This window comes from Mus caroli, chromosome 2 (assembly GCF_900094665.2).
Source record: "Mus caroli chromosome 2, CAROLI_EIJ_v1.1, whole genome shotgun sequence".
Taxonomy (NCBI): Eukaryota; Metazoa; Chordata; class Mammalia; order Rodentia; family Muridae; genus Mus; species Mus caroli.
Window position 1 is genome coordinate 36,387,016 of NC_034571.1, and position 18,205 is coordinate 36,405,220.

The 18,205-nt window shown below is 36.4% G+C and overlaps 1 protein-coding gene across 2 annotated transcripts in view; it reads right to left on the bottom strand.

Annotated features, from left to right (window-relative positions):
* Lrp1b (LDL receptor related protein 1B) overlaps window positions 1-18,205 on the bottom strand; it is a 1,970,757-nt gene that overhangs the window by 66,392 nt on the left and 1,886,160 nt on the right. For both annotated transcript variants that reach the window (XM_029472167.1, XM_021181392.2), the window contains exons 78-79: window positions 16,564-16,787; window positions 15,057-15,163 (exon numbers count right to left, since the gene is read on the bottom strand). In XM_029472167.1, the coding sequence (XP_029328027.1) occupies window positions 15,057-15,163; window positions 16,564-16,787 (331 nt within the window). The remainder of the gene's footprint in view (window positions 1-15,056; window positions 15,164-16,563; window positions 16,788-18,205) is intronic.

An 18,205-nucleotide genomic window follows, 5' to 3' on the forward strand; every position in this document is an offset into this window, starting at 1 on the left:
AGTTTCTCAAAGATTATCTGCTGTTTCTCTCACTGAGGCCAGTCAAAGACTGCCTAGCTCATCATCACTTTCATACTAGGTCTTTGTGAGTGCACCAAAAAAAAAAAAAAAAAAAAGTAATATTTTATTAAAAGGTTGTTTCTCATATCATCCTGATTGAGGTAACCCAGACCCAAAAGGAAATGCATGGTATGTAATCACTGATAAGTTGATATTAACAATGAAGCAAAGAAAACGCATGCTATAAACCACAGACTCTAAGAAATTAAACATGAAGGAAGCCTCAAGTGAAGATGCTTCACTCCTACTTAGAAGCAGGAACAAAATCATAGGAGGCAGAGGGAGGGAGGGACCTGATTGGGAGAGGGGATGGAGAGGAGAAAAGGAGAGTAGGATCAGGTATGGGGGCAGACAGGATAGAAGACCAGAGAACCAAGAGAATGAATAGAAATACAGCTGCCAAGGTGGGGGTGGAAGTGGCGGCAATCTCTAGAAAGACTCAGAGACCTGGAATGTGAGAGGCTTCCAGAACTCAATGGGTTGACCTTAAATGAAATGTCTTACAGTGGGGAGACATAACTTGAAGACCCCCAACTCCAATAGTTAGACATGGACCCCAATGGAGGAGTAGGGGCACCAAACTACCTTCAAAATTCTTGACCCACAAATATTCCCGTCTAAAAGAAATTCAGGGACAAAAATGGTCAGAGACTCAAGGAAGAATGTCTGTGGCTGGCCCAACATGGCATCCATCCCACAGGAAGGAAGCAAACCCTGAAACTATTACTGATGCTATACTGTCCTTACAGACAGGAACCCAGCATAGCTGTCCCCTGAGAGCCTCCACCTGCAGCTGTCTGAAACAGATGCAGATACTTATAGTCAACCACTGGATGGAGGTCTAGAACCCTTGTTAGGGGGACATTAGGGGGAAAGATTGAAGGAACTGAAGAGGATGGCAACCCCATAGGAAGACCAACGGTGTCAACTATTCTAGACTCCTCAGAACTCCCAGAGACTAAGCCAACAACTGAGGAGCATATATGGGCTGGGCTGAGGCTCCTGGCACATATGTAGCAGAGAACTGCCTTGTCTGGCCTCACTGGGAAGGGATTTGCCTAATCATGTAGAGACTTGATGTCCTTGAGAAGTTTACTGTCAGGGGGAGGGGGAGGATTGGGAACACTCAGATGCAAAGGGGAAAGGGAATGGAGTGAAGAATTCTTGGGATGAGAGACTGAAAGGGGGGCAACATTTGAATTGTAAATAAATAAAATAAATAATTAAAAAAATAAAAATGATATAGAAAAGAAAAGCTTAAAAAAAGTTGTTTCTCCTCTGTTGTTTATTTTACAAATCAAAGTTCTGCCCATATGTTCTTGCAAAGATACCATCAATGTATACTCTAAGTTAAAAAGTAAAGCTATTCAGGTGTGAAAAAGTAATATAATTTATGACACATGAATACTGGAGTGAGTCTTAACTATTTTAGATGCCTAGTTTGTGTGGTAGTCTTTTCACTGAATATAGTATCCACCTTCAATTAATGTGAATATAGCAGATTGGTATCATAAAGTGTTGATATACCTCCATGTAAAGGTCCATTGAATAAAAGACAATTTTGGATTAGGCAAAACTTCTAGACTTAAACAGTATAAAAGAAAAGCACAATAACACTAAAAGCACTGTCATAATGATCTTTAATTCATTATGTAGTTCTAGTTGAGATATAACCTAAGTATAGAAATGTCTTAATACTTAAGTAATACAGAGAGAAGTTCTTTGCTTAGCTACTCTCTAAGGAATAGTGCAACATGACTTAAAGTGGAGGCTGTGCCATGGAGCTTGGTGTTCTAAAACTGCTGTTGCTTCTGGGCTATGTGAGCTCTGAAATGATCCAAGTTTCCACTATTGATATTAAGTCCAGCCTTGGTGAAGAAAGAATAACCACCTTGCACCTCTGTGAATTTAATAGACTGAAGAGGTAAATAAAACAAAACTTTTCCTCAGTTAAATTAGTTTTTCATTTCTAGATTATACTTGCTTATTTTGGAAGAGAGTAAACAAGTGACAGATTATAGGTATCATGTTTTTATTACAAGTACACATGACCATATCATCTCTTGCCAAGAAGTGGACTATAGGATAGAATTATGCAAAAATAGAAACTGTACAACGAAGAACAAAACTTTTATAAAAGTGGAATTTAGATTACAAATAATCCTTAAATCAGTGACTATGCTTTTTCTTAAGTCCTTTAGGTAAACAGAAAAAAATTGTCTTTTAAATTAGAAAGTTAATAAAGGAATCAACAAACTTTTCTTATGATAGCATAAAAGTCAAGTTTGTATGAAATAGCAAGTCCATGTCCATCTTGAAAAAAATCTCCTCCTTGTTTTTAGTAAACTGCCAATAGCAATAAAAATAAAACACTTCAGAAAATAATGTTTTTATCTGAACTGAAAATGACATATATATGTTATGAAATTAATAGAAGTATAGAATATTTAAAATAAAGTGCTGTATTTTTAAATCTAACCTTATATTTTCTAAATTTAAATTACATTTACATCATCTTCCTTCTACTCCTTCCACCTTCCAAGCTCTCTCATGTCCCTCTGCCTCATGCCTCATTCTTGTTCTCCTGCTTCATCTTTGTTGATATATATATACATATATATATATATATCACATATATATATTACATATATGTATATATGTAATATATATATACACACACAATGTGCTGAGTTTAGCATTTAGTTTTGTTTCTATGTATATGATTTCATGGATGACCACTTTGTATTGGCAAATGTGTTTGGGGTACATCTCAGAGGAAGACTTGCTCTCCCACACTCCCCCTTACTTAATAACTTGGAGGTTTCTGCCTATGAAATCAGACTTTCGCTTTCCTGAATCAATTTATCTATTAGTGTTGTTTTTTCCTCAGGTTAATCAAGTATAACATTACTATACATAGAAAAGGTCATTAAGGATACAGACCACAGCTCAGTAGACTGTAATGCAGAACAGCGGAATCCCATTCCCAGAGTTGTTCTTTCAGCATAGAATTGTCCATGATGCCTAGGCCTCCATTATATGTTAGGGGTATTAAAATTATTTTAACTCTGAAATTTTCAAAGATACTTAAATAAAAGGTACTTTAACTTTCAAAAATTTCACACTAATAGAAAATGATAATGAAATATCATGAACTACTACTTTGTATGGTATGTATTCACATTTTATATGTAGAAGAATGGGAGATGGGGTGCTTATACAAATATGTCCACTGAGATGCCTTTGCTTAGAAATACATTTATTGTTTATGTATTCCTAATATTTTAACTAATTTATAGTAATTTATATCACCAATTTCTTTGTGTACATAAATATTGATGTGTACATACATTTTTATTCTAAGACCAAACTTATACATCACATCAAAATGAATAGCTAACATGTCTCATAATAATTATTTGTATATTTTTCTATATCTTGTGGTGTTATAGAAATATTACATTTCTATTATTCATTCAGATTAAGCATATGACTGACATACAATACTTTTTATTATGGCCTATATTTTAAAAGGTATTGATAATATCTTTCAATTTTTGTCATTTATGTACTCTGCCAATTTAATTGAAATGTCAAGTTCCAGGTTCTGTGTTCAACAGTCTTAAATACTAGCAAATACTTATTTTTGTATTCTTCATTTTTATATTTTGATAAATGTAATTATTCAGAATCTAAACTATATTAATTATATTTGCCTACACACTTAGATATAATTTTCACATATAAATATTTATGACTATAGAGAATATTGATTATGTTTTGGGATAATTTACAATATTTGACATATAGAATATTAATTAGGGGTAACATTGTAACATTAAAGGCATAGCTGATAAAGTGCCAACAGCTGTCACAAACTGATATTTCATGATGGTGGCAATTTTTCCAGTAAGAGTTGTGGTATTAAGCTACTTGATTAGAGTGTAGACTTCTGCACCAAGTACATACAGACATCACATAATTGCACAGAGACAGGTTGATTTATATTCCAAAAGTTCACCTAGCAGATACTATCTTTAAAGTATAAGCCATAAATGAATGAACTGTATGTCACATAGTATCATTTTTCACTCTGAATGCATAACAGAAATGTAACATTTCTATAAAACTACAACATATAAAGAACTAAAGTATATACATGGATTCAAAGAAACTTTAAGATAGATATGCATTTTATGATGGTGTCTGACATTGAGGTTAGAAGAAAGTTTTATATACACCAAGAAAATGGAGAATAATGCTAAGTCTAAAATGTTAGCAATATATTAACAGTGAATATATTCTGATATAAAGTATCCCAGTGACTGTATTTATACAGGCACATAACTCCAAGTGTATAGTATATACATATATGGAAATTCAGAACAGTTAGTTCATTGTATTTCATCATCACTTTCTATTAGGGTGCTATTTGTGAAAGCTAAATTAGGTTCAGAACATACCACCAGCTGCAACAGAACACCAGCTGCAACTGAACACCAGCTGCTGCAGCTTTACCTCCTCTTTGTGCCTGCCTATTGTGAATCTCACAGACCTTCCTGCTCTCCTGCCCTCCTGGGACAAATCCCAGTCCCCAACTCCAGCAAATAGCTCCTACTTCACCACAGACTATAGCTGCCAAAAGACCAGATAAGCTGAACCTAGACCTTGCCTACTCTCTATAACCCCAGAGCCTATTCTCAGGGTCACGCTTAGTGCTACAGCAGAACACCAGCTGCTGCTTCTCCTCCCACATTTGCAGGCCTATTATGGATCCCAAAGACCCTAGTCTTTCTTTCCTGTCTGATCCCTGTGTCACAGCCTCCTGACCCCAGCATATTAGCCCTGTTCCACCACAAGGTACACTTACCAGAAGACTGGATAGGCTACAACCAGATTTCTCTCACAATCTCTATTACCCCAGACCCAATTTTTGGGTCAGAACAGAACATCAGCAGTAGCATCCCCTGCCCACATCCCAACCCACCTGTGAATTCCCCTGTCTTTTCCCACCTACCTTGTCACTGTGTCCCAGACCCCAGCACCAGCAAATATCTCTTGCTCAACCAGAAGCTGGGCCTACCAGAAGACCAGCCTTAAAAACCCCTGCAAGTATTACCCCATAAACACACTAGCTGGACAATCAAGTAAAACAGAACCAATCAGTCAACACACACTCTGAAAATCCAGAGAGGCAGCACAAACCAAGAAACAAAATTCCCACCAAACCAAAACAAATGCAAAATCTGCAACCTAGACCTACAACCACCTCAAATACTGATGCCTAGATTCCAGAAAAAAAAAATGCCATCAATAGTAGCCAGGGAAGTATGACTCCACCAGAGTCCAGATATCCTACCACAGCAGGTCTTGAATAATAAAATATAGCTGAAGCATAAGAAAAAAAATTGAAGAGGAAATGAATCAAATCCTTAAAGAAATTAAGGAAAACAAACAATTGGAAATTAGTAAATCCCTTAGAGAATAATAATAATAATAAACAACTGAAAGAAACAGTTAACCTGTTAAAGACATGAAAATGGAAATAGAAGCATTAAGAAAGCATAAATGGAGAGAATCTAAGGAATAAGAACAGTGACAACATAATACACAGGATGAATGAAAGAGAGAATCTCAATAATTAAAGCTATGATAGAAGATATGGATGTATCAGTCAAAGAAAATACTAAATCAAAAAAAAATAAATCCTGCCACAAAACATCCAAGAATTTTGAAACAATATGAAAAAAATCAATGCCTATGAATAATAGGAATAGGGGAATGAAAATATCATCACATAAACCCAGAAAATAGTTTTTTCCAGGCCTGTGGCTTCAGCTGGGGCAGATCATCAGTTTGTCTCCTCCTCTGAAGCTACCACAGTCTGAAGGCCTCCCAGGATATCTGCATGCAGGGCAACATGTAAGGGATCCTCTCAGACAACTACAGCAGCTGAGAACTCTAAGGAGCTCAGTGGGCTCAGAAGCAATCACCACGATCTCCCCAACTCAAACTATACCCATTTTCCAGCCTGTGCCTACTGTTGGAGAAGAACATCAGCTTATCTGCTCCTCAGAAGTCCTTTCAGTCTGAAAGCCTCCCTGAATATTAACTGCACAGAGGGCAACAGAACTAACAGTCTGAAGGCCTCCCAAGATATCTGATGTACCCAGGTGCCAGGCACTCCGGTCGAGTCAGCTTGACAGGCTGTGAAGCCTAAAAGCCACTCACAGGGCAAAGAGTTTCACGGAAGCTCACCTCCTGGAGTTCTGGAGTTCTCAGTAACCCATATACTCATACCCTATTCCTAGTCTGGTGTATGGATCCACATGCTCTCTTTTATTATTATCTTATTATAAGTGCCTTTTAAAATTGAATTCTGACATAGTTAAGCCTTTGTCAGTGTTCCAATGTCCTAGAAAGTCCTTGAGCTGACCATGGACTTGGAATTCAGTAAGAATGTTGCCTATTCAGTGACATACAGAATTGCCTCTGGTATTATAGTATCACTTTGAATAAAAGCTAAGTCACTGCCCTACACAGGAATTTACCATCATCTAGGAAGAAGGAAGTTTGAGACCTAAGGAGGAACCAGAGTAGATACTTAGAACTATATAGCTGAGTTACTAGATAGCTGAGTTACACCCATGCACACATATTTACAATGGCCTAAGGGGGAGGTGGACTATACAATAGACTTAAATAAGAACTATGGCAAGGGCACGAAGCCCTTGACCCTGGCTTCTAAGATTAAGTGGACTTTAGGTGGAGCTCTTTTTGATCCCAGTTGTTGACAATGAATTCTATCCCAGGTGGTTCCTGTCAGACCTTCTGTGTTTGTATTCCTCTGTTTTGTGTAAGAATCCAGTAACCTCTTTGTACCTTGCTGGTGTGTCACCCAACTTCCCTTTTTTCTTCTGTATAAAAAGTTTCATGCTCAATTTGACAAATTACATTCAGATTCCATACAACCTCTCCTGTGTGCATCTCTGTCATTTCATCCAACGCTCTGCCCACCTGTGACTAGAGACCCATTCCACGTAGACAAAGGGGCCCAGAGAGTCTGCGGCACCCAGGGCAACAGACCCCACAGTATGAAGGTCTCCCAGATCAGCTGCACCCAGGGCAACAGATCACAGGCATGTATGCCTCTCTGAAGACCACACAAACTGAGGGATTCCAAGAAGGTCAATATAGCCAGGGCTACCAGCCTCCCAAGAGAGCTGCAGCAACCCAGGGACACAGGAAGCAGGCTACAGACAGACTCCCAGCTCAGCGAACACCAGAGATAACCAGAGGGTGAAAGGCATTCGTAAGGCAATACACTTTGGCATCATTAGAACCCAGTTCTCTCACAACAGCAAGCCCCAATTACACCAGCACTCCTGAAAACCAGGATACCAACCTAAATTCCTATCTCCTGAAGATAATAGAGTCTTTTAAGGAGGATATAAATAAGTCACTGAAAGAAATAAAGGAAAACACAGTTTAACTGTTAGAAGCACTTAAAGAGGAAAACACAAATAGGTGAAGGAATTGAACAAAGCATTCTAATACCTAAAAATGGAAATAGGAACAATAAAGAAAACACAAGTGGAGGCAACCCTGGAAATGGAAAACCTAGGAAAGAGGTCAAGAACTACAAATACAAGCATCAACAACAGAATACAATAGATAGAAGAGAGAATAACAGGTATGTAAAATACCTTAGAAGACATTAACACAATGGTCAGAGAAAATTCAAAACATAAAAAACTCCTAACCCAAAACATCTAGGAAATCCAGGAAGCAATGAAACAACCAAATCTAAGAATTCCAGCTCAAAGACCATACAACATTGTCAACAAAATCATCAGAGAAACTTCCACAACTTAAAGAAAGAAATTGCCAAAAATGTACAAAAAATCAATAGAATACCAAATAGATTTGACCAAAATTGAAAATCTTCTTGTCACATAATAATCAAAACATTAAATAAACAGAACTAAGAAAAAATATTAAATGCTGTAAGAAAAAAAGGCAGAGTAATATATGAAGGTATAATCAGAATTACACCAGCTTTCACAACAGAGACCCTAAAAGGCAGAAGAGCTGGGACAGAGGTCAAGCAAATCTTAGATAACACAAATGCCAGCCCAGGCTACTATATATGGCAAAATTCTCATTCATCATAGATGGATAAACCAAAATATTCTAGGACAAAACCAAATTTAATCAATATCTATCTACCAAACTAGACCTAAAGAGGATTCTAGAAGAAAAACTCCAAAGCAAGACAGGTGCCTACAGCACAGAAAAAAGAAGGAAAAAAACCCAGGTAATTAGTTATCTCACAACAAAACCAAAAGGAGAGAGTCACATGCACATAATGCTACCTACAACAACAAACATAACAGGAACTATCAGTTGTCTTTAATATCTCTCAATATCAACAGACTCAATTACCCAATAAAAAGACATAAGTTAACAGACTGGATACACAACCGGGATCTGGCATTTTGCTACATATAAGAAATACACTTCAATAACAAAGACAGTTACTACCTCAGAGAAAAAGACTGGGGAAAAAAGTCTTTCAAACAAATGACCCCAAGAAACAAGCAGCAGTTGCCATCCTAATATCCAATAAAGTAGACGTTCAACCAAAAGGTATCAAGCAAGATGGGGAATGATACTTCATGTTTATCAAAGGAAAAATCCACCAATAGATATTCTCAATTTTGATCATCATGTTCCAAATGCAAGGGCATCCACATTCATAAAAGAAACTTTCCTAAACTCAAAATACACAATAATACTGGGAGACTTCAATACCTGACTCTCACCAGTGGTCAGGTTATTGAAATAGAAACTAAACAGAGACACAGTGAAATTAATAAAGGTTATAAACCAAATGGATTTAACATATATATATACAGGACATTTCTCCCTAAAATAAAAGAATATGCATTCTTCTCAGCACCTCATGGGATGTTGTCCAAAACTGACTATATAATTGTTCATAAAACAATCCTCAACATACACATGAAGATTGAAATAATCCCATGCCTTCTATCAGATCAACACAGTGGAAGACTAGACATCAATAACAAATAACATTCTCTTGGAAACTAAATAAACACCTCTCTACTCAATGATAACTTTGTCACAGACAAATAAAAAATGAAATTAAAGGTTTCCTGGAATTCAATGAAAATGATGACACAACATACCCAAACTTGTGAAACAAAATGAAAGCAGTGCTAAGAAGAAAAATCATAACACTAAGGTCCCTTGTAAAGAAATTGGAGAGATACTACACTAGTGACTTAATAGCACACCTAAAAGCCATAGAACAAAAAGAAGGAAACACACTCAAGAGGAGTAGACGGCAGGAAATAGTCAAACTCAGGGCCCAAATCAACAAAATACAAACAAAGAGAATCAACAAAAACAAAAGCAATGAACAGAAGCTGCTGACTCCTGTGGCTGAACTAGAGAAAGGCTGGAAAAGCTAAGAAGGAGGGCAACCCTGTAGGAAGGCCATCAGTCTCAGTTAACCTGGACCCCCAAGATCTCTCAAACACTGGAACACCAACCAGGCAGCATACACCAGCTGATATGAGGCCCCCAACACATATACAGCAGAGGACTGCCAGGTCTGGCTTCAGTCAGAGAAGATGCACCTAACCCTCAAGAGACTAACTCAGGGAGGTTAGAGTTTTGGCTGGGGTGGGGACATCCACATGAAGACAGGGGGATGGGGAGAAAATATGGGAAGTGCAACAGTTGAAAGGTGGTCAAGGGGAAAATAAAATATGGAGTGTAAATAAATAAAAAATAAAAGACAAAAGATAATAAAAAGAGAAAGAAAAAAAGGAAGATATTAGGAAAAGGCCACCCTTCACAATAGTCACAAGCAATATAAAATATTTTGGTGTGACTGTAATCAAGCAAGTGAACGATATATCTGTACAACAAGAACTTCAAGCCTCTGAAGAAAGAAATTGAAGAAGGCCTCATAAGATAGAAAGATCTTTTATGTTCATAGATTGGCAGGAATAACAATAGAAAAACGGCCATCTTACCAAAAGTAATCTACGGATTCAATGTAATCTCCACCAAAATTCAAACTCCAACTCAATTCTTTACAGAGGTAGAGCAAGTTTTTTTTAATTTTATTAGGTATTTTCTTTATTTACATTTCAAATGCTATCCTGAAAGTTCCCTCTACCCTCCCACTGCCCTGCTCCCCTATCCACCCACTCCCACTTCTTGGCCCTGGCGTTCCCCTATACTGGGGCATATAATTCTTAGATTCATCTGGAATAACAACAACAACAACAAAAAATACCAAGATAGTGAAAACTATTCTTAACAGTAAGAGAACTTCTGGAGGAATCACCATCCCTGACCTCAGGCTGTACTACAGAGTAATAGTGATAAAAAACAGCATGGTATTGGTACAAAAACAGACAGGTAGTTCAGTGGAATAGAATTTAAGACCTAAAATTAAACCCACACTCCTATGATCAATTGATTTTGGCAAAGAAGCCAAAACCATCTTATGGAAAAAAGACAGCATAGTCAACAAATGGCGCTGGCTCAAGTGGTGGTCAGCATGTTGAAGAATGCAAATTCATACATTCTTAGTTCCTTGTACAAAGATCAAGTCCAAGTGGATCAAGGACATCTACATAAAACCAGATATGCTGAATCTAATAGAAGAGAAAGTGGAAAGCTCTTCAAAAACATCAGCATGGGTAAAATTTTCCTGAACAGAACACCAATGGCTCTAAGTTCAACTATAGTCAAATGGGATTGCAAAGGCAAAAGACACTGCCAATAGGCAAAACAGCAACCTACAGATTAGGAAAGATTGTTACCCACCTATATCCGATGAAGGGCTAATATCTAATATATACAAAGAACTCAAGAAGCTAGATTCCAGAGAACCAATTAACTCTATTTTTAAAAGATGTATAGAGCTAAACAAAGAATTCTCAACTGAGGAATCTTGAATGGCCGAAAAGCAACTAAAGAAATGTTCAACATCCTTAGTGAGCCAGGAAATGCAAATCAAAATGAACTTGAGATTCCACCTTATACCAGTCAGAATGGCTAAAATCAAAACTTCAAGTGAGCCGGGTGTGGTGGCGCACTCCTTTAATCCCAGCACTTGGGAGGTAGAGACAGGTGGATTTCTGAGTTCAAGGCCAGCTTGGTCTACAAAGTGAGTTCCAGGACAGCCAGGGATACACAGAGAAACCCTGTCTCGAAAACAAAAACAAACAAACAAAAAAACAAACAAAAAAAAAAACAAAAAAAACTTCAAGTGATAGCAGATGTTGGGAAGGATGTGAAGAAAGAGGAACACTCCTCCATTGCCGATGGGATTTCAAGCTGATACAACCACTTTGGATATCAGTCTGGCAGCTCCTCAGAAAATTGGAAATACTACTACCTGAGGAACCAGCAATTACACTCCTGGCTATATAATCAAAAGATGCTCCAACATATAACAAGAACACATGCTTCACTATGTTCATAGCAGCCTTATTTATAATAGCTAGAAGCTGGCAACAACCCAGATGTTGCTCAATAGAGGAATGAATACTGAAAATGTGGTATATTTACACAATGTGGTACTATACAGCTATTAACAATGACTTCATGAAATTCACAGGCAAATGGACGAAACTAGATAATATCTTCCTGATTGAGGTAACACACTCACAAAATGACAGAAGACTGATATCCAAAATATATAATGAACTCAAGAAACTAGATATTAGTAAGCAAAATAATCCAGTTAAAATATATGGTACAGATCTAAGTGATGAATTCTCCTCAGAGAAATTGTATATGGTCAGGAATCACATAAAGAAATATTTACCATTCTTATCCATCAGGGGGATGGAAATCAAAATTACTCTGAGATTCTATCATGTCAGAATGGCTAAGATAAATAAACACAAGTGTCAGATCATGCTGCAAAGGATGTGAAGCAAGGGGCAACACTCCTCTATTTCTGGTGAGAGGGCGAACTTTTATAGAACTTTGGAAATCAATATGGTGGTTTCTTGAAAAATTGAAGCTCAATCTCCCTATAGACACAACTATACCATTCCTGGGCAAAGGATAACCCACTATGCCAAAGGACACTTACTTAACAATGTTCAGAGAGGCTTTTATTTTTTTCATAATAACCAGAAACTAGAATCAATCTAGATGTCCATCAACTAAACAATGGATAAAGAAAATGTAGTACATTTACACAAAGGAGTATTACTCACTTGTTAAAAATAATGACATCCTGAAATTTGCTGGAGAAATGGAAGAAACTAGAGACTATCATCTTGTGTGAAGTAACCCAGATCCAGAAAAACAAACTGTGTACTCATTTATAATTAGAGATTAGCCATAAGTACAGGATGACCATGATATAATTCACAGACACAGATAAGCTAAGTAACAAGAAGGGTTCAATGGGGGGGGGAGCATTAATCTAATTCTGAAAGGGAAATAGAGAGTGGACAAGCATGGAGATATGAGGATGGGAACTGATAGGATCAGGTAGGGGGAAAAGGATGGAGAGAGTACTGGGACAGAAAACTTGAATGGACAGACTCTCTAGAATAAACTAGGAGCCTTGTATAACTGAAGATCTCAGGAATCACTAAGGATGACCCTAGCTAATACTCTGAGTAATAAGGGATCTGGAGCTTAAGCTACCAGTCTTCTGTAACCAGGTAAGACTTCAAGTGTAAGGACTAGACCACCAACCTAGCCACATCACTTTGAACCAACAGTTTGTCCTGCCTACAAGATGTGCTAGGGTAAAGTTGATTCAGAAATTGTATGAGTATCCAATGAGTGACTGGTCTAGCTTGAGACCCATGCTGTGAAAATGAGCCTGCCTCTGACACTGCCAGGAACTAGAGGCTCAAATAGCCAGAGAACTACCATAGAACCAACATTGACTGAAAAAAAGTCAATAAAATGATTTCTATATGATACTCTGCTATACTTTTATATTGGTGCCTAGTCCAACTGTCATCAGAGAGGATTCATCCAGAAACTAATGTAAAGAAATTAAGAAACCCACAGACAAACTTTATGCAATACTTGAAGAGTCCTGCAGAAAATGTAAAAGGAGTTCTAGAGGAGCCAGTGGTGTCAAGGACACCACAATAGAATACACAGAATCAACTAATCTGGGCCCATAAGGACTCACAGAGAGTGAACTGACAATCATGGAGCCTGCAGGGGATTGAATTAGGACCTCTGTTTTTAACTTAGAGTTGTATAGCTTGTTGTAGAACTCTTGATAGTGGAAGCAGGGAGTGTCTCTGAATCTGTTGGCCCTTCCAGTTTTAATAGGAGAGGAAGCCTAGTCTTATTGCAACTTGATGTGTCATGACTGGTTGATATCCATGGGAGGCATGGCCTTTTCTGAAGATAAAGGAGAAATGATTGGAACTGCTGGGAAAAGGCGAGATGGGACTGATGGATGGGGCAGAGAAGAGAAGTGAAAATGTGGCTAATATGTATCAACAAACAAACAAACAAACAAACAATTTCCTCCCATAATTTGCTTTTGGTCATAATATTTTATCATAGTAACACAAAGGAAATCTGGTAGTACTGTTGGAGGTTGTAATGTGGGAACTTGGGAGCAAGATTTCCAAGGTCACACCTGGTCCTTGGTCATTTTTTCTCTCTACTTCATCTCTTCTGTTGGGGAGTAGTATCAGGAAAACACTGCTAATACCATGTTATTACCCTTTACCTCAGACTCAAGCAATGCTTTTCATTAGCAAGTTTTAAAACCCTGAGCAAAAATAACCATCCTTTTTGTGTCAGTCATAGTGAATAAAATCTAACATAGTTGGCTGCCTCTATGGAGGTTATTCCTTAAGCAACAAATTATGGAATAAAGTTCTGGAGAATCATAAGGAAATAGTATCCCAAATAGATATCCATTCTATAGTGCTTTTCTTTTCTATATAGTAACTATAACTGTATAAATTATTTAAGTATGCACTATAATTTCTACTATGGCATAAGGTTCACAATAGCTGGCCCAAGCTTCATGAGTTTAGAAACTTTTTCTTCACCTCCAGAAGCACATGGTACTTGAAGGACAGACATATGATGACAGACTGAATCCCTCAATTGTTTTCAATTCCATAAAGAGTAAAATCAATAGAGTTAAATGTAATTCACAAAACAAATTTAAAGTCAATGAAATGTAACTCCCAAATTTATTTTAAATTACAAAAGATAACCAAGCATAAATAAAAATCAAAATAAGTCATGCATATGAACAATCATTTTGTTTTTCTAACTAGCGTGCACTGAGTAGCATGGGTGGTACAGACTCTTTGGATTCCTACAGTTTGTAAATATATTATTAATTTAACATCAAATTTTGATATGGCACAGTAGAAAGAGATAGCAAGTTATTGAAACATCCAGTGGGCGTTCAGATAAGGCAGCTTTATCAAGGTGGTGCTGAGAGAACAGTGTTAGGAGTTCTAGATAACCTTAGGGAAGAAGAATAGGATAGCAATAAAAAGAACTGAATGTGAATTACAGGCATTATGAAACCTGGCCTTTACAGAAGGTAGTTAGATTTGCCACCACCTTTCAGTTCATTTCAATAGACATCTTCCATAAGTATTACCATATATTCCAGTAACTTAAACATATATCTGTGATAATACCTAAATGGATTGCTGGCGTCTGTCAAAATTTTATTCATGTAAGAACTTGCTAACAACTTTGGCAGTTTTCAAATAATGCTCAATAGTGTGCCTCCCAGCATGAGAGTAACCTGACTCTTGTGTTGGCAAACTAGAATATAAAATGTTAATGTTAATAACATCATACTTCACGTTAGTTTGTCATCTTGTGACATAGTTATTTCATAAATAAAACTAGAAAAAAACCCTGTTAATACTAATATGGTTAGCATTTTGCTTCATATTTAATATGTGCTGAATACATCATACCTGTGGGTCTCTGTAAGTTTTTTTGTACTAAAACCCTCCTCAGAGTGCCATCCATTGCTGCCTCTTCTATATGGGAGTGATCCCCAATTACAGTCCAGTACATCATCCTAAAGAGAGCAGGTCAAGGAGATTAGTTTGGGGATGGTGCTGTGAATATTGTCTCCTCCATTTGCCAGTAACTGCTCAGATCACATGTGTCAGAATAACTCGGTTCCCTCAGTAAGCAGATTCCTGACCCAACTTGAAAACTACACAATGTCCAACTTCAACCCGGAGTTTTGCAAATCAGTATTATAAATAAAATGTCACCCAAATGTAAGTTTTGGAGATAACATTATTTACCAATGTACATCATAGCTTATTATTTGTTATACAATTTTTAGTTCTGAAAACTCCTTAAAACCTAGATAAGACTGTTTCTATCACTTGTAAGTATCATATATATATATATATATATATATATATATATATGTATATATATATACATATATGTATATATATATATGGTGACAGATTAGTCACTTGAGATTTTCTTATAATAACAGATTATTCACCTAATTACAGATGACTTCACTAATAAGTGTGACAAAGCTAAAATGAAAATTTAAAAGACAACTGATATGAAATTGGAAGGGGACATGGTGAGAAGGGGGTCTAAAAGGAGTCAGAATGGGGACTAGAATATTAAAATGATCAAAATACGTTGTGTACATGTATAAAATCCTGAGAGGAGGTAGAGGGGATCTGAGAGGAATGAAGGAAGGGGAATGTATTTATGATATATTATATGAGAGACAAATCTATTTTCAACAAAATGATGTTAATTTAAAGTTATTGGAATGATCCCCCCCCCAAAACTGACAGAGTTGCATTTTCTTTCTATTTCCTTTTCCAGGTATGAAAGCCCAGGTTAGCACCAAACTCCTTACATAGCTGAAGCTGGTCTTGAACTCTAGATCTGTCTACATTTACCTTCCAAATGCTAAAGCCACAGGCAGTGCTAAGTCACTGAAAAGGAAATGGATCTCATTTGGTGGATACCATATTCTACAGTTCTAGTAATTGGATTATTTTTTATACGTATTTCTTTTATTTATAATTTCTTTTCAACACTGAATGGAGAAATTCCATCTAATACCAAAGAAAAAGGATATCTCCAGAATCTCTAAGCCATCCTTTTAATATATTTAATGTTTCATATTCAATTGTGGTTTAAAGGTAGTAGTCATGTGATTACCACGTCAATTCCACTGTTTATAATCAATGCACATAAAAACACAGAGACACGAAAAGAGATTCTCATACCTATACTAAATGCATAATATAGAAAACATTTATAAAAATATTTGGTGTCAACATCTTTAAAAGGAAACAGTTCTGAGAGAGCAGTATGAGGACTTTCCAGTCTCAGAAACCTCTTTTACCTTGAACAAATTACAGAGCACAATCTATAAATATCAATATTCATATTATATTGAGAAACAAAAACACCAAGCAATCAACATACCCTCTTTTAGGATTTACAGCAATAGCATAGGGCTCCCCAGCCATATTTGTTAAGAGTCTGGTGCAGTTGGGACCATTGAGCTGTCCTACATTGATGGAGTACCTCAGGCTGGTCCAGTGAGTAGTATAGTAGCTGAACCAGTGCATTCTGGAATGATCTGTCCAGTAAACATTTCCTGCAACCCAGTCAACGGCAATGTCTCGAGGTCTTTTAAATTCAGGACACTAAAAGAGGAAGGGAAAAAAGAGAAAATTTGCATCCTTTTCTATATCTACACATTAGAATAGTAGGGTTACTAATGGATATTCTAAATATTAATACATGATTTTTCAAGGATTACAGAGTGAATATATCCATTAAAGAATGGCAGTGTCTTCTATTCTTAACTTCTACTTATTGTCAAACATATAATTTACCCATATTTTTAAGTGTATCAGTTACCAATGTCTTTATTGATGGATGTAATTTTATTTTATGAAGATATACTGATTTGTGTAGCATTCAGCTATTTGTATCCATTTATATCGTTTACAATTTTAGGCCATTACAATAAACATGGTAAACATTCATATTCATGTCAATTATAGAATAGCCATTCAGTTTTTTAATATTTATTCAGAAATATAGTGGTTAAGTACTTAGATATAAATATATACTGCTAGAAAATCTTGTTTAAGGACTTTCCACTAATACATAGTTTTAGCAATGTGAGGTAGTGCAGGGTTTTCTAGATTTCTGTCACATAGAATTGTCTTTAACAAATAAAAAATGTAGGATAAACTGATACATTAACAGGGAAAAACATTTCAGTATGTTTTCAGAAAAGCTGAAGCATCTGTCTGAGAGATTGAATATTTTAGTTATTTGGTTTTACAGAGTTATGAGAAAAATGAAAAAGTATTCATAGAAAGCATAAGCAAAATATATATTCTGAAGCTTTAGTTAACTTTGTCACTTTGAATGGACCTAAAATAGTAATTAACTTGACATGGTCAGGTTTATTGTGCACAACGAGAAGGAGAAGGGATCCCAAGGAGTGTCATACCAAAAAGAGAAACAATTATTTCAGATGACTCCTATTTTGACCTGCTCATAGTGGAGAAATGATATTTATAGTAATCTTTTGAATGATTTAGTCATGAACAAAAAAGTAGTTATCTCAAACAGACACACACACACACACACACACACACACACACATACACGATCTAAAAATAGTAGTTCAAAGGCACTGTTTGTTGCTGAGAGAAAGGAGGTTGCCTTCAATAATTCATGGATTTCAGAAGCAATTTCCCTCTTGTGGTATCAGGGATTCAGCACAAGTGAAAAGCATGCATTACTTTAACTATATTGGTTAGATTACCAGAATATAAAAGTAAATTTATCACCAAATGACACACATATTGCATGTCAAGGTAAATCATAATAACATGAAAAACTAGGTGTTAAATTGCCATTCTACACTGTTTAATGTCTGTTATTGAATATTTATTATGCTGATAAACAAGCAGAACAAGCCTTTACTGTGAAGAAAATATGTTGATGATCCACCTTGATCATAAGAAAATATTCACTTGATCTTCGACAAGGGAGCTAAAACTATCCAGTGGAAGAAAGACAGCATTTTCAACAAATGGTGCTG